We start from the raw sequence: 24185 nt of genomic DNA, 5'->3' as shown, positions 1-24185 counted from the left end.
GGTGCCGGGGAGGCGGCCAGTGACCCGGACAAAACCCAGAGAAGCTGGACTTGACCAGCACCGGGTCCGCTCTCCCCTCCCCTTCTCCTGGAGGGTCCCCAGCATCTCCTAGACCTGAGGACACTAAGTGCCCACGAAGACTTGCAGGGACCTCCCCCCTCCCCCTTCCCACATCGAGAAGAGAACGTTTTAAAAATGTTTTTATTTAATTAAAAAAAAGACAGAACTAACAACCCAAAACCAGTAGTTGGTACGGGATTCACAGGGGCTTAACTGGCGAGACACACAGGGGCGGGATGGAGAGGGCGTGGGGTCGGGGGAGTGTGAGGGCCACAGGCCACCCGGGGCCCCCGTGGGCGCAGGTCTCAGAGCGAGGGCAGGCGGGGAGGGGGTGACCAGAACCTGGGGCAACGGTGGGAGAAAGGCTGTGAAGACCACGGCGCTGAGGGAGCTCGCTCCCTGCTCTTCTGTCCCTCCTGTCGCTTCTTTCTACTTTCTTGGTCCCGAAAGTGGGCCCTGCGCTCTCTTCCTGGGACTGGGCAAGAGGTAGGATTCATCGGAACGCAGCTTTCTCCACGAAATGACGGAAACTTCCAGGGCAGCAGGTGGGAAGGTGGCTTACGTGGAAGAAAGGACAAGGCTGCCTGTTTTTGGAAGTGACCTTGCTGGGGGATGAGTCCCCGGATTCCGCCCCCATCCTTCTAGCCTGGTGCGATGGTGTCATGGCCTGGGGAGGGGGAGGGCGGGCAGGGGCAGGCCACGAGCCCGGACACTCCAGCACTCACTGCTGTACATGCTTGGACAAGCCACACAAAGCCAACCTCGATGGGAGGTAAGGGTTTCGAGCAGCGCGGAGGGGCCCCGGCACGCGGTCACTGGGGGAGGGACGTGTGGAGGTCCCCTCTGCGGGCGGCGGAGGATGGCGACGACCATGACCCGGATCTGAACTCCTGGGGCCAAGTCCGCCCAGGGGGTCCACGAGCAGGTGGCTGAGGTAAGAATTTTCTTGTCACTTCTAAGTACGACAGCTACCGGGATCGCAGACAACTGCTTCAGAGGGATTACCAGGTCTCAAAAAGTAAGAAAGGATCTGTCTTCAGAAAGCACGTGTTTATATAAAAGAGGCTCAGCTCCGTGTTCCAGAAAGCTGTCCCCCTGAGCCCGGACACGCTTCCACATTCTCTGCTTGCCTCCGGAGGCGAGAAACGGTTGGAAAAACGTCAAGCTTGGAACCTGCCGCCTCCCTTCCCGGGTGCTCGGCCCTTTCATCCAAACTTCCTCGCTGAGTGCTTTCGGGGGCAGGGCGAGAGCAGAAGAAGTGACAGTAACGGGGCTTGGGGCAGGGGCTGCTGCCACTTTTTAAGAGAGAATGAATGTAACTGCTCTCCTGGCGTTTCTGCAAGAAATCAGGATGAGTGACCACCCCGGAAGCGGGAGTTTGTTCTGATCTTTTGGTCTCTGCTCACCCTCGGGTCTCCCTTTCTTGCACAAGGTTCGGGCTCTTGTTGCCAAACACCTGGGGGGAAGGTCTGTCCCTATGACCCCCGAGGAGGGGCAGAGCTGCTCCTCAGACCAGTGGGCAGAGGTGGGGGGACAAAGTAAGAGGCCACCCTTCCTCTGACCCGTGGGATCTTCCTGACTCTCAAGTACAGTCAGTGAGTTCTGCCCTTTCCATGTGAGGCAGAACATTCCAGAAGCAGAGAGGAGGAGCCTTTACCTCACGCCCAGGCCAGCAAAGACGCCCCCAAACCCCACGAATTCCTCCGCAGGCCTCGATGTCCCCAGGCTGAGGGAAGCGGCCCCGGACAGCACAAAGGCCAGAGCACCAGGTGGTCACAGGCTCTCTCCTCAGCATTGGTGTTACCTCAACAAGCAGCCGCTGCCGGAGCCAGACAGACAGAGGGAAAGGGGGCAAACTTCGGCTTCCTCGCCTGCGGCTCACAGACCAGAACCTTGGGTTCAAAGCAGCTACCCAGCATCCGAAGGCCCCTGCGGGCCCGGTGAGCCGGGCGGGGATGGGAGGCCCCGGAGGCCCCTGCGGCCCGGTGGACCGGGCGGGGGTGGGAGGCCCCGAAAGCCTGCTCTTCCGGCGGAAGATGTGTTTCCAAGAGGAGATAATGGCTCGATTTTGTTTTCCCGGGTGGGGCAAGGCTGTGCAGCCTCAGGAGAGCTCTGGGGCCTCCTGGGAGACTTCGGAACCCCGGGGCATCAAAACACCCTCCTGGGGGATAAAATCAGCCTTCTTGCTTCTGATTCCCGTCTCCAGGGCTTCGCTCCAAGCCAGCCCGCGACCCATTCTGGAGACCCGGGAGGGTGGGGGTTGGCCTCAGTCTGTTGTTGGTCTGTCTTAAGGGTCAGATGCCCCCTGTGGGGTCCAAGCCGCCCATCTGGGGAGAGGCCGGTGCCGAGAGGACGGGGCAGCTCACACAGGGGTGGTCCGCCGGTTGAGCACGCTGATGTGCACGCCTCCCTTCAGGTCCTGCTGGAAGAAGTCGTGCACCTGCAGGAAGCCGGCCTCCTGGTCGGGGCTGTAGCTGGCAGCCGTGGTCACCTTGAGGGGCTCCCTGGACAGCGTGTACATGGACAGCTCGCCCATGGGAATGGCCCCGGCGATCTTCAGCCCCACTGGAGATGTGTCCCTGGACGGAGAGGCCTCGGTGGACCTCGAGCTGGACCGCGAACGCCGCCGCCGGTACCGGTAGCTCGGCATCCTGGCGTAGGGTGATGAGGAGGGAGCCTTAAGGAACTCCCGTTTGGTCTTAAATCTCAACTCTTTGTTTTTCTCAATGTAAATGTTTACGGCCAGGACGCCCACGGTCTCAGCCACAATGAAAGACAGGGCTCCGAAGTAAAAAGACCAGCCGTAGTTGTAATGGTTTTTTTTGTCTTCGTCGCGCTTGTCGCTGGGGTCTCCCGTGTTGCTGGAAATGTAGACGATGATGCCGATGATGTTACTGAGGCCTGAAAGGGAAGCGGGGGTGGGGGGGGGGTGGGGGGGCGGGGCGAACAAAGGCAGAGAGAGGTTAGACCCTCAGCTGGGCAAGGGCAGGTGGGCGGGGCAGGGGCAGGTGGGCGGGGCAGGAGCTGGTGGGCGGAGCAGGGGCTGGTGGGCGGAGCAGAGGACACGTGGGTGGATCAGGGGCAGGTGGGCGGGGCAGGGGCTGGTGGGCGGGGCAGGGGCTGGTGGGTGGGGCAGAGGACACGTGGGTGGATCAGGGGCAGGTGGGCGGGGCAGGGGCTGCTGGGTCGGGCAGAGGACACGTGGGTGGAGCAGGGGCTGCTGGGCGGGGGGTGGGCAGATGGGTGGAGTAGAAGGCAGTTGGTGGAGCAGGGGGCAGATGGATGGGGCAGGGGATGGTGGCCACTCCCCTTTTTGGTGGGTATGTCTTTGTTCTGGTTGCTAATTTTAAGTAAAAGTAGTTGATTTTGAATGGGTAATGAAGTACAGAGTTTGGGTGAGTATATAATAAAACACAGGCTCTTACTACCCAGTTCCCCTCCTCAGGCAGCTACTGTTATCTTCTCTCGTATATCCTTCTCATATCCATATCCAGTCTCTCTCCCTCCCTCCATCTCTCTCTCTCTCTCTCTTCCATTTTTTTCTTTGCACAATACTCTTTGGCCCCTTGCCTTTTCACTCAGCTGTCTCCACCCGAGAGACAGTTCCCTATCAGGACAGGAGGAGCTGTCTCTGTCTCTCTAACTGCTCATGGGACCAACACCGCCGCAGGGGCATCTACCCAGGCCTCTGCTCTGGACACGCAGGTGGCTTCCAGCCCTCGGCTATGAGACAGCCTTATGTCTACATCATTCCACACACACGTGAGTAAAAATGTGATGAATTCCTTGAAGTGAAACTTCTGCCTCACTGGGTGTGTGCATTTAAAAACAAACTTTTATTTGGGGGTAATTTTAGATTTATTGAAAAGGTGTGAAGTCAGTACAGAGAGAGAGCCCCTTTCCAACTCCCCGTTCCGTTTTCCCCCATTAACGTCCTATGTCACCATGTACATGTGTTACAACCAGGAAGCCCACCTGGTGTGCTACTATCCATTTACCTTCCAGACTTTCCTCGGATCTCACTGGGGTCTCCACTAATGTCCTTTTTCTGTCCCACGATCTCGAGTTGTGCGTAGCTGTGTTTGAATTCGGAGACCCAGCTCAAGCACCCTCCATACCGGCACAAAATGCCTCATCAGCCTATAATGCATTTGCCAGTCTGGGAGGTGAAACCCACTTGTGTGCTATGTGATTTTCTCTCGTTATAAGTGAGGCTGAGCAGAGCCGAGCTGCCTGGGTTTGAATCCTGGTTCTACCAACTCTCATCTCTGGAACTTTATGCAAATTACTTACCTCTCAGGGTCCTCACGTGCAAAGTGGGAATGCCAGTGGCACGCACTACACTGGGTGGGTGTGTGGATTCAACGAGCTAATGCATAGAAAGCACTGCGCCCAGCACACCGAGAGCATGCTTTGAGTTCTAGTACAGTCTATTGTGTTTTATCGTAATGTGTTGTATCATCTATGCCCCGCCCGGGGCCTCTGTCCATCTTCCTACTGCACCAATCCCAGCCTGGATGGGTTAGAGTATTTCCTCCTAAGGGCTCAGCGATCCAGCTGTAGGTCTGGACTCCTCACCCCTTCCACTGTGCTCCAGAAGAGCCCCCACTGACACGGGTTTTCACAATCACGGTTTGCTTCCTTCCGCCCCTCCTCCCCTGCCTGCTGGCTCTGTCTCTCCTTCCCCTATTCTGCACAAGCCATAAGAATGTAAATCACATCCCAGCTGATTCCACGTTCCCAAAGAAGTTACCGGCGTCCTCTTCTGACTCTCCCAGCTTTTAGACCGTACTTCTCCTGAGGCTCCAATCATTTTCCACCTAGAATCATTCACGGCCTGTCTCACCTCACTGCTGGGCCCTGCGCGTGACTCTGGGTCTGTGCTGCCTTGGCCCACGATCAGGGCTCCTTGATCCAGGGAATAAACGGGGACCAGCGAACAGCCCCTTGCTTGCCTGCATGGCCATTGTGTTTCCTCGCTGCCACGTCCTCTCCTCTGTGGCTAGACCTGTGCTTTCAGCTGAGTGTCTCTGCGCCCCGGGCTCCACAGCCCCTCTGGAGACCCAGGGCATCTGGAGATGCCTTTGAGAAGGTTCCTCCGGGGGGAGCAGGCAGTGCAGGGGGCAGCGCGCTTTAGAGGCTGACAGCCCTGGGCTCAGCCTGTCGTTGCCGCTGGGTGACTTCAGGGAAACCGCCTGGGCCACGTGACCACCTCCTCAGGAGCTGGGGTGATGGGGGTGCACTCGTGCAGCATTGGCACTGGTATTAGTGGAAGTCTTCTTTCCTTCCTCGGGAAAGGAAAGGGGACAGGATTCAAACGCCACAGCAGGATTCAAGTCCACACCCTGAGCAATCTGCCTGCTTGGAGGAGGAGAGAGAATGGCGTGTGTCCCTGTCTTCCTGCCTTGCCCCCGTTCTGGGCTAAGGTGAGGAGAAGGGACAGGACAGGGACCTGGCCAGGAAGGAGCGTCCTGCTTCTTCCTAAGGAGATCCTCCTTTCCAGCACACGCTCACACGCTCACACACACACACACACTCACACTCGCACGCACACACACTCACACGCTCACACTCACACACACACTCCTCACTCACATACATCCCCCGCAGATGCACACACACATATATTTACTGCACTGGAAGGAGACAAAAACTGAAGTGGGGCGGGAGAACAGGCGCAAGAATGGCGGCCAGGAGCCCTGAGATTCTGAGCCCGTCCCTGGGTAGCTGTGGCCCGCAGTTCCGCGATGCAAACGGCAGTCACCTTCCTTCTCCAAGAGGAGCCGTGAGAAGAGATGGGATGAGATGGCCTCTGGGGACTTACGTGGGCCGCGCACCTCGCAGGCCCCTTCCTGGGCCAGTGAAGGAAGCCCGGCCCAGTGACTGGGAGCCTCACTGTCACCCTCACGGTGCCACTGGGCTGATTCAGGGTTCAGAGCCCAGGCACAGGGACCCTCGCTCCGCTCAGCCTCACAGGTCCGGTGTGAGAAAAGGGCTCTTTGAAAGCGAGAACGCCGTTAGGACGGTGCAAGGAGCTCTGATGACAATTCAGGAAAGGGCTGCGGGCGGAGCTCTGTGACATTTCTTACGCGGATTTACTGGAACGAGGCCTGGGAAGTCAGCTGCTCCGGCCCTGCTGCACCGTCATCTCCATCCCGCCGGGCTGCCCAGAGTCTTGAGGACGCCACTGGCCGAGCTTTGCCCCTCAGACGCCCCGCCAAGCCCCCAGCCCCAGCGACTCAGGCCACTGGATTCTCCCCTGGACCAGGCGTGAGCACTGACCCCCCCTCCGGCCTGCAGCGCGCCGTCTGCGGCTAGGCTCAGAGGAGCGACCGTGTTAGGCCATTTCGGACCCACTGGGCAGGGAGTGGGTTGCTCTCACCCACAGCTCTGGGGGACGCAGAGGTGCTGTTGCCCGTCTCGGAGCCGGGAGACTCGGACAGTCAGGGTGGGCGGGTGGGGCTCCGCCCCGCGCCCTCCTCCTCGCTCACACCGCCCCCGGCACGCTGGGCTCCTGCCCCCTTGCCGGCCTGTACGCCTCCCCTTGTCTTCCCGGCTCAACCCCTTCAGGCCTTGGCTTCTGAGCGATCCCCTGAGGCCCGCCCCGACCCCCAACTCCGCCAGGCTCCCAGGAGGGGCTTGTAGGGCACCAGCGCTGCCCCTGTGGCCTTCTGCACACCTGGACTAGTTATTTTTATTTTTAATTGAGGTGAAATTCCCGTAACGTAAAATTAACCCTTTAAAGTGCACAATTTAGTGGCATTCAGTTCATTCAGTGTTGTGCAACCACCCCCTCTGCTCGTTCCAGAACATTCTCATCGCCCAGAAGGAGACCCCATGCCTGTTAAGCAGCTGCTCCCCACTCCCTGCCGGGCGCCCCACACGTTGGACCTGTGTCACCCACGGCGATGTTATGACCTGCCCCCCGTCCTCCCCACCGCACGCCGCAGACGAGCGCTCTGTGCAGCGGGGACCAGAGCGGACGGCTCACCTGCAGCCACAAAGAGGATGCCGGCGCTGAGGACGATGTTGTTCTTGCGGCTGTGGAGTCTCCCGGCGCCAAGGCAGAGCCCGCCGAGCAGCAGGAGGGCGGCACTGAGGATGGGGAAGGCGCTGGAGGCGCGCACGAGGCCTGGCCGGCGGGAGACACAGAGAGGGCCGTGGGGCTGGCCATCCTCCCGGCCCGGCCACGGGCGTCGGCCCCAAGGCTCTCAAGGCCCTTCCGCTGACTTTGAAGATTCCCATCCCACCTCGGAGACCCCAGGCGGGTAGGGAGCTGGGGGGTGGGCGGGGTGGAGGCCACCAAGTGATGGCGCCGGCCTGCTGGTCACTCCCCCTGGACGCCACGTGGCCTGGAATCACATCTGCCCCCGTCTCAGGCTCTCCCTGGATGTGGGCCCCACTTCTGCCAGCGGGGATCCCCTCAGCGCCACCAGGGAGGCCACAGCAACAGGCACGAGAACACTGTCAGACGGCCCGTCACAGCTCGTGGACATCGTCTCCGTGAAGCCTCCAGGATGCTGGAGACTGGATCCGGACGGGCGGCCGAGGGCACGGCTTTGCCTTCGGCGGGCCCGGGTACCCCGCTTTGTGACACGCTGGCTGTGTGGCCTTGGCCAAGGTGGGGCCTCCCTGACACTGGGTTTCCCTAGTAGTGGGATGCAGTTCGTAACAGGCTACGTCCAGGTGGGTTCTGCACATCTAATAGGCTTATTTAGCAAAGGCCCTGCCCATAGCACACACTCCTCAAGTGACAGCCTTGATCTCCCACCTCCGTCAACACCAGCGCCATCACCCCGGGACGCTCCGGACCTCGTGAGGTCACCGAGGAGGGGGTGGCTGGACAGGGGAGCATGTCCATGGCCTGCGGGGTCCCACGGAGCTAGATCTGCAGCTGTGCACTGCCCAGCAGGGCGACCAGGGCAGCTAGCTTCAGACCACTTCACTCCCCTCTTTTACAACCTGGGGAGAGTAGTAATACCTACCTGTAGGGGTTGAATTGTGGCCTCCCAAAATCTATGTCCACATTCTAACTGCTGGTACCTATGAGTGTGACCAGGTTTGGAGAAAAGTCTTTGCAGCTGTGAGTAAGTTAAGGCTCTTGAGATGACACCGTCCTAGATCACGCTGGGCCCCAAGTCTAGTGACAGGCGCCCTAACATGAACAGGAAGCGACACAGCAGAAGAGCCCATGGGGAGAAGCCATGTGAGGACGGAGGCGGAGGAAAGGATGACACAGCTCAAGACAAGGATGCCGGGGCTGCCAGAGCTGGAAAAGGCGGGAAGGATTCTCTGCTAGAGGCTTTGGAGGAGCACAGCCCTGGCAACGCCTGAGTGAAGACGTCTGGCCTCCACTCCGTGTGAGGGTGCCTTTCTGCTGTTCTAAGCCCCCCAGTTTGTGGTAATTTATTACAGTGGCCTTAGGAAAGGGACACACTACCTGCAAGTGCTGTGATGAGACTCTGACGGAATAAGGTACATCGGGCGCGTAGTAGGGCCCTGGGGGATGCGGGTCCCCCTCCCTGAGCATCTGGCTGGGAGAGGAGGCGGGAGGAAGGGAAGGGGGACGTGAGCAGAACCCCGAGCTCGGCCTCCCAGCCCAGGAGAAATCCCGGCTCCGTGGACCTGGGGGCCGCCAGGGGACAGTGAGCTGGGGGCACCGGCAGGCCCCCCTCCTGAGCCTTTCAGCCTCTGAAGGCAGCGTTTGTCTCCCTGCTTGTAAGCCCGCCAGTGTGTGCCCTGCTGCACAGAGAGCGGCTTGTCTGGGGCAGTAAATGAAGCTCTTCTCTCCGCCTCCCCCTCCTTCCTCTGCCTTCTCACAGCCGCAGGTTTCGGGAGGAGGTTTCCTGTGGGCCTTTGAAATGCGCCTCTGATCCGTGCGGGGCCGGCAAAGGGGGACCGGGTCCCCCTCGATACCCTCGTTCTGCAGGTGGGTCAGAGGGGTTGCAGCGAGGGAAGCCTGGAGCCTCTAACATCTCCGAGTTCGGGCCTGGCCCAGAGCCGTCCATCCCGCCCGCGTAAGTCACGTGAGCACCGTCCTTTGCCACGTGGGCTCACCCGGAGCTCTAGACGTGCGGGCACCAACCGCGGTGCAGGCTGGGTCTTGCACAGAGCGGGGTCGATGTCCAGCCCACGGCCCTGTGGCTACCTCGAGCCCTGGCAAGGATCTGTGTTTTTGCCCAGAGGGCGGGCATCTCCTCCTCACTCGCCCTCAGGCTCGCCATGGGCTCTCAGCAGCCCTGACACCAGCACTCTGGGGTTAGCACAGAAACCACGCGCCCAACCCGAAATGAGGAGCCTGGAGAAGGGGCACCAGGCCCAGGGCAAGAGGGACGGGAAGCCCTGAGGCCAGCGGGCTCAACAGAGAGAAACGGCAGGGAATCAGGGAAACTCAGGCCGGATGGCCGTGGCGACCGCGGCCTTGTTCTGTCCTGGAATGTTGCCCACTCCCTCTGGCTCCCAGCTCACAGGCACCTGCACTCTGGGGCTCGAGTTCAGGGCCAATTCTCGCTGTTTCTGCAGCCCCTGAGTGGAAAACCACTTCCCTGATGGGGAGTCAGCTCTGCCCTCCCCCTCAGCAGCCGAGATCACAGGCCCCAAAGCCATCACCCCTTCTCTTCCTTGGGCTCCTGAATGAACCCCCTGGCTCCCCACGGTGCACCAATGAGGAAACGTTTCCTTCCCAAATGAGCTTTGATGGCTGATGTACAGTTGCCATCATGTTATTTGGGAAAATCGCTGCTGGGTCTCCCAGCCCTCACGCCCTGCCCCGGGGCACCGCTGGTGGGGTTTGAGGACAGCAGGAGCCTGAAGCTGGATTGGTGAGTGTGCCCCTCCCGGCCCTCGGACCACCTCTCTCGGTCCTGCTCTGGGCCCTGGGAGGCTGACGCCAGGGACCGGGTCATCGGGGTCCCTCGACTCCGGCTTTGGGAGGAGAGTGCAGGGAAGACGGTTATTCCCCTGGCTTCCTTCCTGCAAATGAGGACGAGGATAAGGTGGCTGCGCTCTGTCATAAAGGCCATAGCCCCTGCCAGGAGGCCTGTCCTTGCAGCTCCCCTGGTGCAAGCGTCCATACCTGCCTCTCCCACCTGTTCAGGCTGAGGGCTGTAAGGGGTCCTTCTGTTGCTAGCCGCGGTGTGTTCACTGCCCGTTGTAAGCTTCCCTTAGCCCCGCCCACAGCTCTGTAATTAGTCCTTCACTAAATGCCCTTCCTTCCTCCCATCGGAGCGAGCGTCCCCTCTGCTTCCTGCTGGGACCCCAGGAAGCCGCATCGTCTGACCTCTTGGCTGATGTGCCACGAGGCCCATCCAGAAGGAGATCCCAGCACCCTGGGGACCATGAGGGGAAGGGCAGGGGAGTAAAGAGGCAGAGCCCGCACCGATTAACCTCAGGCAAGTTCATGTGGGAAGTGGGGAGGGAATGGCGTGTTTCTCCAGGAGCTGCTTCCGCACAGTCCCGAGGTGGCCAGGTTAGCAAATCTGCCCTCAGAGCCTCAGGGACCATCTGACTGCCCCGGGCCGGCAAACAAGGGGAGGTCCTGTTCAGGGCTGGCTTTCACCAGCAGCCGCCCCAGATGGCTGTGCAGGCCACGCACCATGCAACTCACAGAGTGTAATGTATACGCTAGTCTATGCAAATGATATCCCTTGAGTTGTGCAGTGTGCAACCTGCACAACCATCTGTGGCGGCCCTATGGACTATCATTTGCTGGGTTCAGTGGTGGCCCGCAGAAAGCAGAGAGTACAGGCGTGAGGAAGGGGAGAAGGTGAGGGAGGAGGGATGGGAGGCAGATCTGGCTACATTATTCCAGGTTCTGGGCCTGAGGCTGCCCCAGGCTGCAGGGGAACCGCACGCTGGTCTATTTCACTAGATGACTCAGAACCAAAATCCTTTCCCTTAGAAAAGAACGGTCCATAAGCAGGTGCAGAGTGAAGAGTGCTCCCTCTGAGCACACTCGTATCGATTCTCCATAAATGAAGCTGGCCTGAGCCCCTAGGGGAGCCGCTGGGAGCAGCTCTGCCTGCGTCTTGGCTAATGCAAAAGGGGAAAATGACTTCAAAACGGTGCTGTTTTTTCCATTTCCAGGTTCCTCCCCAGGCTGAGGCTCCATCCTTTCTCCCAGGGAGGTGCCCACGGACGAGATCTGGATTTAGGGTGTGGGACGGGGTTTGTCCTTTGAGTTCCGCGTTCTAGTCCGGGGGCCAGCCCCACTGCAGGACCCGGGCAGGGGCAGCTCATGGGCTCTACCAGTCTGTGCCAGAGACACTCAGGGCCACATACCCGAGGCTGGTCCCACCACCGTCCTCACGTTCTCCCACAGGCTGCCTGGCACCCAATGGCTGTTTCAGCGCATGACTTAATCTGATTTTTCAAGACTAGAATGCTGGGTGGGGGAGGGGAGGGGTGGGCAGGTCCAGGGCTGGCCGGGCCGTGTGCTTGGGGTGGCACAGCCCCCAGGATGCCGGGCCCGGGCAAGCCTGCGTCCTGACCTCTGGACCGGACACAGCAATCAGTTCCTCTGAAGACAGCGGCCCTGGGGAGCAGGGATTCCCCCACCCTGCGCCATCTTCCCGGGCCGCACCCGGGCATGGTCCTATCAGCCAGGCAGCTCCGCCGGGACACCCAGCACGCCACAGCAACCTTGAACGACACTCCATCCGCCGAACTAACGATTCGGAATCAGAAAGGGAGTGAAGGCGGCACCCAGGGACCAGCCCCCTCTGCCCCCACGGGGCCCACCTTCCTCCCCCGCGGCCGGCTGCCCACCACCGGCCCCCGCTCCACCCACAGAGGAAGCGAAGGACCCTCGGCACTCACGCAGGAGGTACTCGGAGCTGTCGTGGTCGTAACCGTTGTCCTCTGGGAAGTGGTTGATGCGGAAGCAGTGCCCTTTATAGACCCCTGCAGGGAGCGAGGGGAAGAGCGGTGTAAATGTTCCGTGGGCTCCACGTCCTTTCTCCCCAGACTCGCTGGCCGGGTGTGCCTGGCTCTGGGCGTGGAGGGCGCAGAAGGGCCGCTCCGATGGGCGTGGGGCACAGAGAAGGACCGCCCAGCGGGGGACGCGCCCCAGGCTGACCGCGTCATTACGGTCCACGTCTGGACACCCGCGAGAGGGAGGGGCACCAGGACACAGGGACAAGAGGCCTCAAGCAGAGCATCCTGGGCCAGCAGGGCCCAAGGGGACTGCGGAGCCAAGGCTTGAAAGGTGACAAAGACCTTCCCAGTGGGATGGGGGAGGGGCCAGCCAGGCAGAGGCGGGGCTGTGAAGAGCCAGGGCTGGGGCCCGCGGTGTGTCTGGGGAGGGTGGGAAGTCCAGTGCGGCCAGAGGTGAGAAGGAGCCGTGCAGGGAGAGGGGCTGTGGGCCGGGATGAGATCTGCCGCCCACCTCCCTGCGGCAGTGTCTGTCTGTCTTCCCCTCTCCCCTCGAGCACACAGTTACGGTGAATCCCTCCTACGTCACAGGCTGAATCTGCGCACGGTCGGCAACGTGACTGTAATCCCCTCACTCGGTGTGATAGAAGGAAGAGAGACTCCCGGAAAGGCCCAGACCCTCTCCTGCCTGGTCTCCCTCCCCACCCGGAGAAGTAGCCTTCGCAGGACACCCTGAGTAGTTTAGTGACGGCAGGAGGACCGCCCAGCCCTCCCTTCTGGAATCTTCCGCCAGCTCTCCCAGCGCCTGCTCCCCTGCAGTGTGGGCGTGCACAGTGCAGAAACGGACGCAGGTCGGGGGACACAGGGTGCCGGGCTCTGTCCTGCCAGCCCCCCGCACGCCCAGGCCGGGCCCCTGGCCCTACAAGGAGCTCGTCCTGGCCCCCACACGGGCCCGCCTGCTTTCAGCTGGAACGTTCTCGTTTTGCAGCTGCTGCTGAGCGGCTCGCTGACCCTCCCACGTCCCGGCCAGACCTCCTGGTCGGGCGCACGGTGCAGGCAGCAGGGCCCGCGCCAGGCTGGCCTCCGTCCCCGTCCTTTCCATGGAGAAGGGCCTCGACGAGCTTGGGGGCACCTTCAGCGCCTCCCATTTACCAGTCAGCTGCCCCCCAGCCTCCCCTCAGCTGGGCCCATGAGCTGCTGCCTTCAGAGAGCTCAGGGGCTGGTGTCCAGGCCACTGCTGGGCAGGCTGGGTTTGGTCAGGGACAGTGGGGGACAGTCTGAGGGTGTCAGAGGCGGCGCCTTGAGTGGGGTACGCTTCCACAGTGTCGTCTGAGCCGGGTCAAGCGTGAGCGTTTTAGCTACCTGCCTCAGTCTCCTGCTCTGGAGAATGGGGACAGCCACAGGCCTCGTCTAGGAGGGCCCTGCCTAACCCTAACCCTAACCCTCCCTCAGGAGCGTCACGGGAGGCGACCCTGAAAGGCACTTCAACGATTCTCGGCCTGCGCTGACGGCTCAGGGGACATTTGCTGCTTTGGGACCCAGACGTCACCCACCCTTTGCTCCGTGGCTCTTACTCTGTGGTGGAGCGAGAGGAAGGAGCCCCAGGGCAGGCTGGTGTCAGGACGGCCAGCGCGGGCCGCACCCCAGCTTCAGGAGGTGCGTGGGAGGCCGAGCAAGCGCCTCCCGGGCGTGGGTGGGCGAGGTGGAGCCCTCCGCCCTCCTCCCCCCCCCGCACACTTTGGGGGCTACTTCACGGGCCTAAACAAAGTCCCCAAGTCCCCCAGGCTTGTGGCAACAGTCAGACATCAAGAGGCTGAACAAGAAGTAAATAATCTCTCTGCAGAGCTGGTCTCCAGGGGTCAACGGTCGGCTGTGCGTCTTCCCACGTGCGCACGTGTTTTTTAAAAATTAATCTTTTTACTTGGAGGTAACTGTAGACTCACACGCAGTTGTGAGAAGCACTGCAGGGAGACCCCAGGTACCTTTCACCCGGTTTCCCCAGTGAGAACATCCCAACCAGGATCCTGACATTGCTACAGTCAGGAACATTCTGCCACCTGGAGGACCCCTCGTGTTGCCCTTTTATAGCCACACCCACCTCGTCCCGGTCCCCAGGCTCTGACCCCGACGCAGGGCAACCACTAAGATGATCTCCTTTTGCACAGTTTTGTCATTTCCAGAAGGTTCTATAAATGGAATCTTACGGCGTGTGACCTGTCGGGCCTGGCTCTCTCACTCAGCGTAATTCTCTCGAGATTCACCGAGTTGTGGTATCGATAGTTTGCTCCTTTTGGCTGCTGAGTGATGTTCCACGGCACGGATGTTCTACAGCTCATGACAGCTGGATTTGCGCCCAGCGATTGCACCTGTGGTTTCCAGCTATTTCCAATAACGCTGCTATGAACAGGTTTGGGGATGAACCTAACTCTTCATTTCCCTGGGCCAAATGCCCAGGAGAGTAATTGCTGGGTGACGTGACAGCTGCGTGTTTGTTATAAGGGACAGCCAAGCTGGTTTCCAGGATGGTTATATCCCTTATTTTGCAAAAGGAATAATACAACACACTTTACTCTGCAAACTGCTTTTTTCATGTAATAATGTATACACACGTCTCTAGGCCAATACCTATAGATTTTAAAAACTTGTTTGTTTTTAATAACAAAAATAATAAGTTGATACTACTCCAAAAGTTGCTGACAGTCTTCGAAGGCAACAGCACAGGGACTAGGGCAGTAAAGCTTTTGCTGCACCACTGATGATGCTAAAACTATGCTTCGCCAGGAAACCACATATTTACATATTCGATTGGAAAAGAAAGCAGGTTTTGAAACTAGCTTGCATGTAGACACGTTAGTTCCAAATGCCCTTCCAATGTATTTTGCGAACCTCCACTCTGCATTTAGGGTGATAGTTTCTATTTGATAGAAACTGTAAATAGGGATCACACTGCCCAACATATTAACAGATTTTCTGACACATTCTTTTCAGTGGCTGCGTGACGATGCGCAGTTATGGTTCATCAGTCCAACTATACGATAGGAAGAGACATTTCCCTTTCTTGGGGCCGTGTGTACACACGACGGATCCCACCGCAGGGCGTTCTGCTCCGAGCGTGCTGACAGCGCGCTCTCCCGCGTCCCCCCCGCCCCTCCTCTCCTCTCCTAACTTCTCTCCACCCTTCTCCACACCAAGCTCCTGTGCACAGACTGAAGGAACAAGCATTGCCTTGGGTTAAACTGTGTCCACCCTGCACACACCCCCTGCAACCCCCCGCCCCCAGAAAGCTCATGTTGGAGTCCTGACCCCTGGTCCCTGTGAACGGGACCTCATTTGGAGACAGGATCTTGAAGATGGACTCCAGTTAAGATGAGGCCACACTAACTTAGGGTGGCCCTAAATCCAACGACTGGTGTCCCTATAGGAAGAGGGAAACCTGGACCCAAGGGAAAAGGCGTGGGAAGACAGAGGCAGAGGTTGGAGTGTTGCGTCTACACGCCGGGGGGTGGCAGGGATCGCGGGCAACCAGCCAGAGCTAGGAAGAGGCAAGGAAGGAACAACGTACCCAGAGTCTCAGAGAGGGCAGGGCCCTGCTGACACCCTGATTTCGGACTTCGGGCCTCCAGAACTGTGCAACAACTGTGTTCCAAACCTCCTGGTTCGTTATGGTCTGTTCCAGCAGCCCCAGGACGCTGACACAGGAGCGCTGCTGTGTGAGAGGAAATGCAACATGCTCGTTCGCTCACTGGGCGCCAGCCTTGCAGGAAGGCAGACGTGTTGGCCCTTCCTGCTCCTCTGTCAGCGGCAGGGGCCCACACGCAATGTGTGGGAAGCTGCATGCACTGCATCCGCAGAAGCATCCTCCTGTTGCAACGAGACTCGTGCAGTCGCTCAGGCTCACGCTTCCAAAGCCCCCTGGAGCAGGTTCCCCACCAGGGACTCGCATCCTCTCCCTGTACCCTCCAGCTAGCGACAGGGACCTCGCCACCTCCCGAGGCATATTCTGTTTCCAAACAGCTTTAACTTCAAGTTCCTGAGAGGTTGTCCGCCTCCACAAAACCCTATCCACGGGTATTACTTATAATCCCTGGGAATAAAAGAACCCATCCTCTGTCGTGCGTCAAGCCACTGAAGAGAGGAACTGTATCCAACAGGATGAAGGACAAGCTAGTTTTCCAGCCATCCAGGGTTTGCACAAAAAGGGAGGCCCAAGGTCGAGGACGAGAGGAGGCTGGCAAGCTGCCAACGGTCGGGACCAGACGCGTCCCCCGGCCCCAGTCTGAACAAGTGGGGTCCGCGGAGGAGTGGGGCACCTCGAGTAGAGAACGTGGGTATGTCCCCTAAACGAGCATCCTCTCTAGGTCAACTATCCCCATTTACTTTATTTATTTATTTAGTTATTGCAGTACGCGGGCCTCTCACTGTTGTGGCCTCTCCCGTTGCGGAGCACAGGCTCCGGACGCGCAGGCTCAGCGGCCACGGCTCACGGGCCCAGCGGCACGTGGGATCTTCCCGGACCGGGGCACGAACCCGTGTCCCCTGCATCGGCAGGCGGACTCCCAACCACTGCACCACCAGGGAAGGCCTCCCCATTTACTTCAGCCGTTTCTTTATTGATGCTTCCAAGACCCTTGTCCAGCCCCGCCCCCTGCCCTGGGTCCGCCTAGGAGCACAGCCCTGCCTCTCCTCTTCTCGGGATCCTGTGCTTCTGTTCTCGGGACCTGCTCTTGCTGGACTCAGCCGCCCAGGATTTTTTCACGAGAGCGGCCTCACCTCCCCCAACCTGTTTTTGTCGAGTGGAGTGTTTAGTCCGAAGGACTTCACATCTATCCCTGTCAAATTTAATTTTGTGAGTGTTGGCCTCAAGGCATTTAATAGGGGAGAAAAATTAATGGCTGATGTGAGCAGTGAGAGAGCGCCATTTCCAATCCATTGCACACGTGCGCTCTCGGTAATTGGGCCACTTGCTGCGTTATCTGCTAAGTGATGAGCTTCGCTGGCTAATTGCAAGATCCCAGATGGACCACACCGCGGGAATACCGCAGCGCTCCCGGGGTCGTGGCCTGCGCTCCCGGGGACACGGCGGTCCTCTCCCTTTGCGGGTCAGGGAACCACCGTGTGAAGAGACTTCTCGAGACACATGGCCCCAGACGCGTTACTTCTTCATCTGTTAAAGCTCGGGAACTGGGTCCAAAGGAGTCCCTCCTGCTCTAAGATTCTAGGACCATTTTGTGCGCAGATGTTAACATATCCATTCATCTACATACATCATACTAGAGGTATTTCTCTAAGCCTAGGAAACATCTGGAAAGAAACATCCTAAAAGGTGTCCACTGTTTCATTTCTCGGTGAATTCAGATTTTCCTCTTTACATTTTCTCTGTAATTTCTAAATTTTCTACAGTGTCTGAAAATGAACCCATGAGGTTTATCGAAAGAAAGAAAAGAAACCGGATCTTTGACTCCAGGGAAAACGTGGCGCTGTGTCTGAAGTGACCGCAGGGCCGCCCAGATGTGGAGGCTGGTGAGTGGCGGGTGACCCGTCGGGGGGACATGTGTGTGGGTGACCTTTGGCCCCCGTGGGTGAATCACCCCCCCGCGAGGGTGACCGACCCCCAGGACTCAGGCGGTGACGGGCATGTAGGACTTTCAGTGCTGAACCCAGGAGAGTCGCAGGCAAACCGGGACGAGTTGGTTACCCTGCGAGTCATGTCAGGGTGTGACATAAGCCTCCCTAACAGGCCATCTCAGAGGTCGGTCGCCACTAGGGGAGCGCTGGAGCAAAGGATGTTAGACGGTGACTTGCTAATAATGGTGTCTCTGTGTAATCCCTTACGGCGGCTGGCAGAGCGCTTCCACAGGCACGACCTCACCTGTTCCTCACAGACGCTGAAGCAGCGCTGGCACCGGCTGAGTGTGCACGGGCCCCCTGGGGCCCACCCCTCACGTCTCTGCCCGCCTTTACTCCAGCCCCTCAGAGCAGAAACCAGCTCCCTGGGGTGTTGCCTGCCGGAACCTCGATTCAGCCGCTCCAGTTGCTTCTTCCTTTTTGGCCCGCGGCACTGGGTAGGTCGCCCGGGGGCAACTGCACACACACTCACTCACTCGTGGAGCTGGGGGTTTGGGGGGCGAGGGCCCCCCGGCCCCAGGGTGACCTTGGCGCAGGAGGATGGCGGCCGGTGGATAGGTGTTCCCGTTCTACCTGCTTCTGGGGGTGGGTCCCAGCAGGACCAAACCAGTGATGGTCAGCTCAGGGCTGCCCCTTGCACTGCCTTTCCCTCTACCTGGGTTCCCTCTCCCACCCTCCCACAGGCCCGCTCCCCAGGATGGCCACCCGGGACACCCTGCCTGCACACCGGCCCTGGCTTGGGCTTCGATGAAAGCTGGCCCATCGGCCCATCTCATCTTTGTAAAAACACAGCTTTGACGATGCAAGAAAGAGGTGTAGAGACGTCACAAGCCCTGCTTTCCCAAGCCCCGGGGCAGAGGCCCAGCTCTGAGCACTAGGCCCTACCTTAGGCCGTAAAGGAGACGTCTCTGCCTCGTCTTAGAGAAGAGGAGGCTCGGGGCACCCATGGCAGAGCAGCCGCTGGAATCCGGCTCCTGACGTCTCACCACGTGTTCTTCCCAAGCGCCCGATGCCCACGCCCTTCCGGGAATCCTTGCGAGTGCCAGAAGGGGCTCTGATGCAGTGTGGGTCCTCCCCAGACACATCAGGGAGTGAAGCCAGGTAACAACCGCGAGTGCTGGGTTAGCTTTAAGGCAACCGCTTCCCCGACGGTGAAGCAGGAGGCAACTGGCGTCCCCAGACTTTGGAAAAGGCAGCTCTGGGCGGCAGGGCGGCAGAGGCCTGGTCTGCAAGGCCCCTTTGGGCTCCAGGACGGGTGAACGTGAGTCGAGTTCGCCCCCTGTGTGGGTTTCCAGCTGTGCCGTTTCAGGGGGAGATACGGTCGGACAGCAGGGGAGGGATGTGAGGCATTTTCCATCCTGGGCTCTTGTCCCGGAGTTGAGGCCGAGCTCAAAGCCGAGGTCGGGGCTCCGGTGTGAGGTCCGCGTCCGGGAACAGATGCTTCTGCAGCATGGGGTGTGGGGAGTGCTCAACTCGTGACCTCAGAACATCCCTGTCATCCCCGGTCAACAGAGCAATGGGAAAGCCCAGACGAGGCCCGGCTGCTGGTGAAGGCCACCCAGACCGGAGAAGGAGGTGAGGGTGAGAACCCCGTGTGGACCAAGCATTCCAGCAGCCTTGTTCGAATCATCTTATGTGTGGGAAAATAATCAAACTACATTGTGTTCTAAATAGCTATCAATTGGACTTTATAATAATTCGAGGTGGCCGTGCCCTAACTGGTCCAGATCAGGGAGGTCTCACTGGACCCGAGTCAGACTGTTCGTACCAGCCGCAGCCCTGGTCCAAGGCCAGACGGACCAAGTCCGTGTCTCAGGTGGGCCGTGGGAGGAGCTCAGAGCCCGCCTGGGCCTGCACTCCTCCCGTGTTTCCCCAAAGCTGCCCGGCCCCTGACCCTAAGCCCCCACGGGGACAGCCCGGCAGGCCTGGAGGCCTGTGTGTCTCCAGGAGGGCACAGGCCTTCCAGGAAGGACCCAGGGCTCTGTGGAGGAGGTGAGGGGCTGAGGGGTACAGGGCTGGGCTGACGGGAGAGGAGGGGAAGGGACAGTGTTATCCTCAGGGTAAGAATAACATCAAGAGTTCACTTAGCACCTGTATGGCCAGGCACTGTTTAAGCACCTGACATCTGTTAACTCACTTCGTCTTCATACTAACCCTGCGACGCAGAGACGATTACTGACACCATTTGCTACCAAGTGCCCGAGCCAGGATTCGAACCGGGGCCGCCCGCCCAGCTCCAGAGTCCGGGCCCTGACCCTCCCACACTCGGGAGGCAGAAGGGCATGGCGTGGCCTCAGGGCTACGGGTAGTTCTGATTGGCTGCAGCGTGACTGGGAAACATGGGTCCTCGACACTCTTCATTGGTGGGAAACCTGTTCTTCCAGAGTCTTGGCCTAAGCGCACTGGCTCAGGTTCGAGGCTGGGCTACCCTGCACTGGAAGTGGCGGTTCTCCAGAGCGGGCCCCCTCCGGTCGGGGCAGAGGTCAGGGAGAGGCGGAGGAGGGTGCGAGGGCTCAGCGTGGCTATGGTGGCAGCTCAGGGCTTTCCAGAGGAGCTGATGTGTACAGAGGGGCGCTACTGGGCTCCGTATATGCAAAAGGGCAGAAGTGGGCAGGCAGGCCGGCCTCGTGTTCTGGAACCCTGGGTGGCCTGGCCTGGGGGGACAGCGGCCAAGGGGATGCAGCAGCAGAAGAGGCCGGGGTGAGGTGGAGGTCCCGCAGGGAGGCCGTGGAGATGGGACCTAACTGCACAGCCGCCACGAGGGCGACGGGGTGGGAAGGCTTGAGGGGCAGCCTTGAAGGGAGCTGCCTGGGTGAGGGCGGCAGGCAGGCGCGAGAGGAAAGGGCAGCCCGGGACACCGGCGAGCCGTGCGCTGTCTGGGGGAGACCCTGGCTCCTGGTCTTAGATGTGTCCGCAGACGAGGGACCGGAGCCCGGGATGGAAGTGACCTCGACCGTTCCAGCACAGACAGGCAGGGTGCCTCGCGGTTCTGGAGGCCAGAAGTCCTAGGAGGAGGCGCGGGCAGAGGCGGTGCCTTCCCAGGGCTCTCTGGGGCCTCCTCTGCACCCCTCCCCGTCCTGAGCTCCTAGGGGCTCGCTGTCTACCGCTGGCACCCCTGGGCTTGTAGAAGCGTCACCTCGGTCTCTGCCTTCACCTGCACACAGTGTTCTCCCTGCACGCCTGTCTGTCTCCACATTCCCCCTTTTCACGAGGACACCACTCATATATGACCAGGACCCATGCTCATGACCTCATTTTAACTTGATTAGCCTCTGTAAAGACCCTACTTCCCAACACAGTCACACCCCGAGGTACTGGGGTTAGGACTGCCACATACGAATTTGGAGGGGCGCAACTCGGCCCGTGACACCGGCTCCGAGCGGACGCGACTGGCCAAGCGTCCGTGCCCCCGGCTGCCACCACAAAGCCAGGCCCCGTGCCTCCCCGGCCCCGCCCCACCTCCAGCTCCCTGTAATTCCCCCTCTGAACACCCCCTCATCATCTCTCCACTTCCATGCTTATCTCCAAAGAACCTCCTAATAACTGTGATTTCCCGGCTGGCACACGCTGGTGTTCTCCGGAGGGCTGGCCTCTCTCCAGCTGTAAGGCGGCAGGCTGTGGGAAGCCTCTCCCCCGGGCTCCTGCAGAGAACTGCCAGGCTTGGAGTGGCAGCCAGGGCTGGGCTGGACTTTCCTGGGGGAGCCTTAGCTCCCTGGCTTGCAAGTGACCCTGTGAGACCCTGTTAAGCATTATGACCTTGTGCATTTTGAAGTTCCTCCGTCCAGCACCTCCTGCGCTAGATGCTGGGGACCCAGATGTGGCAGAGGACCTGCTCACCCCTCTTCTTCCTGGACTCAGGGCTACACTGGATCTCTCAGCCTCCTTTGCAGGTAGATGGGCCATGGGACCCAGCTGGCCAATGGGAAGTGGGCGGAAGTGATAGGCGTCCTTCCTGGACAGGTGGGTGCACCTCTCCCTCTCCACGGCCTCCCCCGCCAGCTCAGGGGGTGGTGGAGCCACAAGACGGGCACAGCCTGGGTCCCTGAATCCCCAAAGGATGACCCACCTTGCATCAAGGGCAGTAATCCACTTCGATTTCGTCTCAGACATTCTGCATTTTGGCGTGTTTCTGTTTCATCGATCATCAAGGAGAAGAGACAAGACAGGCGTGGTCTCTGCCGTCCTGGAGCTTTCCAGGTACACAGTCATCCAGTGACGCCTGAGGACGGGGTCTGAAGGAGGAGGCCAGAGTTTCAGAGAGCACGCCATCCGAGGCCGCAGAGGAGAGGTCAGGAGAGCTTCTCCTCGTCGGGAGGATGGGAAATGTCTTTACCACCTTTGAGAGCGGAAGCGGGGCCTAACCCTAACCCTAGCCCATGCTGGTCAGAGCACTTTGAGAAGATCAATTGTGGTGATGCGAAGGGTAAGTCTATACTTTTAAACTTCTCATTTCTCGGAGCTGCCTTCGGACCAGACTGTGGAGTTTGGGGAGGAGGCCCCGTGTCCCCTACACGGCCAAGGGCTTGGGGTTCACAGCCTGCGCAGCTGCTTTGAGCCCCAGTGCCTGGGACAGGTTTCCCTCGTGCTCTTTTCTCCTTTCTAAAGTGAGCTCATAGTTCACTGAAGGGCCTCGCTGCCCCTCTAGCATCTGTTTGGGGTCTTTGTTTGGCCATAGACCTCGTTTTTTTTTCAATAAATTTATTTATTTTTGGCTGCGTTGGGTCTTCATTGCTGCACAGGGACTTTCTCTAGTTGTGGTGAGCAGGGGCTATTCGTCGTTGCGGTGCGCAGGCTTCTCACTGCAGTGGCTTCTCTTGCTGTGGAGCACGAGCTCTAGGTGCGCAGGCTTCAGTAGTTGTGGCACGTGGGCTCAGTAGTTGTGGCTCGTGGGCTCTAGAGCGCAGGCTCAGTAGTTGTGACGCATGGGCTTAGTTGCTCCGCAGCATGTGGGATCTTCCTGGACCAGGGCTAGAACCCGGGTCCCCTGCATCGGCAGGCGGATTCTTAACCACTGCACCACCAGGGAAGCCCCTGTAGACCTCGTTTATCCGTTCAACCCTTTGCCCACTCTTTCATTTAATTCAGTATCCATCTACTGATGCCAGGCCCTGTGGGGGCCCAGAGGCACGGGTCCGGCCAGCAAGAACGCATCGCCTGGTTGGGGAGGTGAAGTGTGCACATCACCTCAGAACAGGGAGCTAGTGACACATGCTACAGGGGAAGCCGCAGGCTCAGGGGCCTTCAGGAACGAGGGTTGGTGCTGGACGGGTGTCTGGGGCAGCTCGGGGGACAGAGCTGAGGACGGAACGTGGCAGCTGGGGGTGGCAGAGAGGGGGGGCCCAGAGGCATGTTTGGGGAGTGAGCTTCCGGAAGAGAGCGTAGGCGCAGGGTGGGTGGGCTGAGGCTGCCGGAGCAGGCGGGCAGCCATCACGGCGTGGCCTGGATCACCCTGCGAGGGTCCTGGATTCAACGCCGTAGGCTCCGAGGTGCCGCCGTGCCTTTCCCGAAGCTGGAAAAGTGTCCCCATGACTAACGCAGGGACCCCTTGGCCCTCACAGCCTGGCATGTCTCTAATTCTATTCCCAGCCCGACTTGGTGGAAATGCGACCTGTTACATCGGAGGGCCCCAGCCTGGGGCCTCTTGGGTGTCTTATTTTAGTCCCAGAGGAGCCAGGCTGCCTGGGAGACGCAGGCTCAGCTCCCCCCGGGATTAACAAGCGCTCCCTTCATCGCCCCCCTCGCGTTGCCGTGCCTGGGAGGAGGGACACATGTAGACTTTGGCTCAGAGCCGGCAGCTTCCTGCAGCTGCCAGACCGACCGTGGCAGCCTCAGGACCCGCGCAGGCAGGAGCGTGGGCCGGGGGACCTCGGGTCAGCCCGCCTCACCCCTCACTCACCGTCAGTCACGAGGAGAGAACGTCTCAACTTGCACTGTGTCAGCCCCAGCAGGGGAGAACGGATTCCGCAGACGCCCGGGCCCACCCTCAGCTCCCGTCTGTAAGCAGGTGGCACACAGGGGCTCCCTCTCCAAGATCCTTCCTAGCTTCCCCAACAGTCTAGGAGAGCCACTAGGTCCAAAGGGCGTTTCCCCCAACGGGACAGTCGGAGTGGGGCTGGCGGAGGGTTTGGGAGAGACGCCAGCCTTGTCATCGGCAACACGACCGACATGGCGCCCGTTTCAGCGGGGCTGGACCCCGGCTTAGTGTCCACCAGGGGACTGGGCTCTGTGGTGCAAGCTCGCGCCCCCAGGCGGTGGGGTTCACACAGAGACGATTTCCGCCCCCAAATTCCGCCTCTTTAAACCTGGAACCTAGAGATCACAGTCTGGTAAACAGAGGCATCTCCCGAGGTCCTAGGCTCTACGGATCTTGTGCTGAGACAGGTGGGCTGGGGCAGGAGATGGGGAGAGAAGGGCAGGCCATGGCCTGGCGCTCAGCCCATCCTGGGGTATGCCCGTGGAGCCCCTTGCTCTGGGAATGGGTCTCTCACAGAGTGCCCCCCGCACCTACCAGAGGCTGCATCGCATGGCCCTGCCCCAGGGATCCTGGGCACACACCCAGCCCGAGCTGGACCAGTCAGATGTACTCTCGGGGGTTTGGATTTTGGGTCAGAAGCAGAGAGACCCAAGGG

At 59.8% G+C, this 24185-nt stretch overlaps 1 protein-coding gene and 2 long non-coding RNA genes across 13 annotated transcripts in view; 2 read left to right on the top strand and 1 right to left on the bottom strand.

Annotated features, from left to right (window-relative positions):
* Positions 1-183: 183 nt before the first annotated feature.
* CACNG4 (calcium voltage-gated channel auxiliary subunit gamma 4) overlaps positions 184-24185 on the bottom strand; it is a 56481-nt gene continuing 32479 nt past the window's right edge. Inside the window, exons 2-4 of the mRNA XM_067716560.1 lie at positions 11878-11961; positions 7052-7192; positions 184-2961 (exon numbers count right to left, since the gene is read on the bottom strand). Coding sequence (XP_067572661.1) covers positions 2423-2961; positions 7052-7192; positions 11878-11961 — 764 coding nt within the window. The 3' untranslated portion in view covers positions 184-2422. The remainder of the gene's footprint in view (positions 2962-7051; positions 7193-11877; positions 11962-24185) is intronic.
* LOC137212755 (uncharacterized) lies at positions 5795-13340 on the top strand. Of its 2 annotated transcripts, XR_010937607.1 has the most exons (6): positions 5796-6330; positions 6869-8535; positions 8883-10451; positions 11146-11884; positions 12025-12265; positions 12523-13340. It is a non-coding gene; the product is annotated as an uncharacterized lncRNA (long non-coding RNA). The 2 variants fall into 2 exon arrangements; XR_010937606.1 differs by having other exon boundaries at positions 5795-6330; positions 6869-10451.
* Positions 13384-22269, top strand: LOC137211802 (uncharacterized). Of its 10 annotated transcripts, XR_010937223.1 has the most exons (8): positions 13384-13587; positions 14097-16259; positions 17332-17451; positions 17776-17993; positions 18240-18657; positions 19069-19131; positions 21329-21446; positions 21663-22269. It is a non-coding gene; the product is annotated as an uncharacterized lncRNA (long non-coding RNA). The 10 variants fall into 10 exon arrangements; XR_010937219.1 differs by having other exon boundaries at positions 19069-21446; XR_010937226.1 differs by having other exon boundaries at positions 18240-19131; positions 21357-21446.

Source organism: Pseudorca crassidens, chromosome 19, assembly GCF_039906515.1.
Source record: "Pseudorca crassidens isolate mPseCra1 chromosome 19, mPseCra1.hap1, whole genome shotgun sequence".
Taxonomy (NCBI): Eukaryota; Metazoa; Chordata; class Mammalia; order Artiodactyla; family Delphinidae; genus Pseudorca; species Pseudorca crassidens.
Note: the sequence above shows the minus strand (reverse complement) of the source record. Positions and strands in the feature narration are given on the sequence as shown.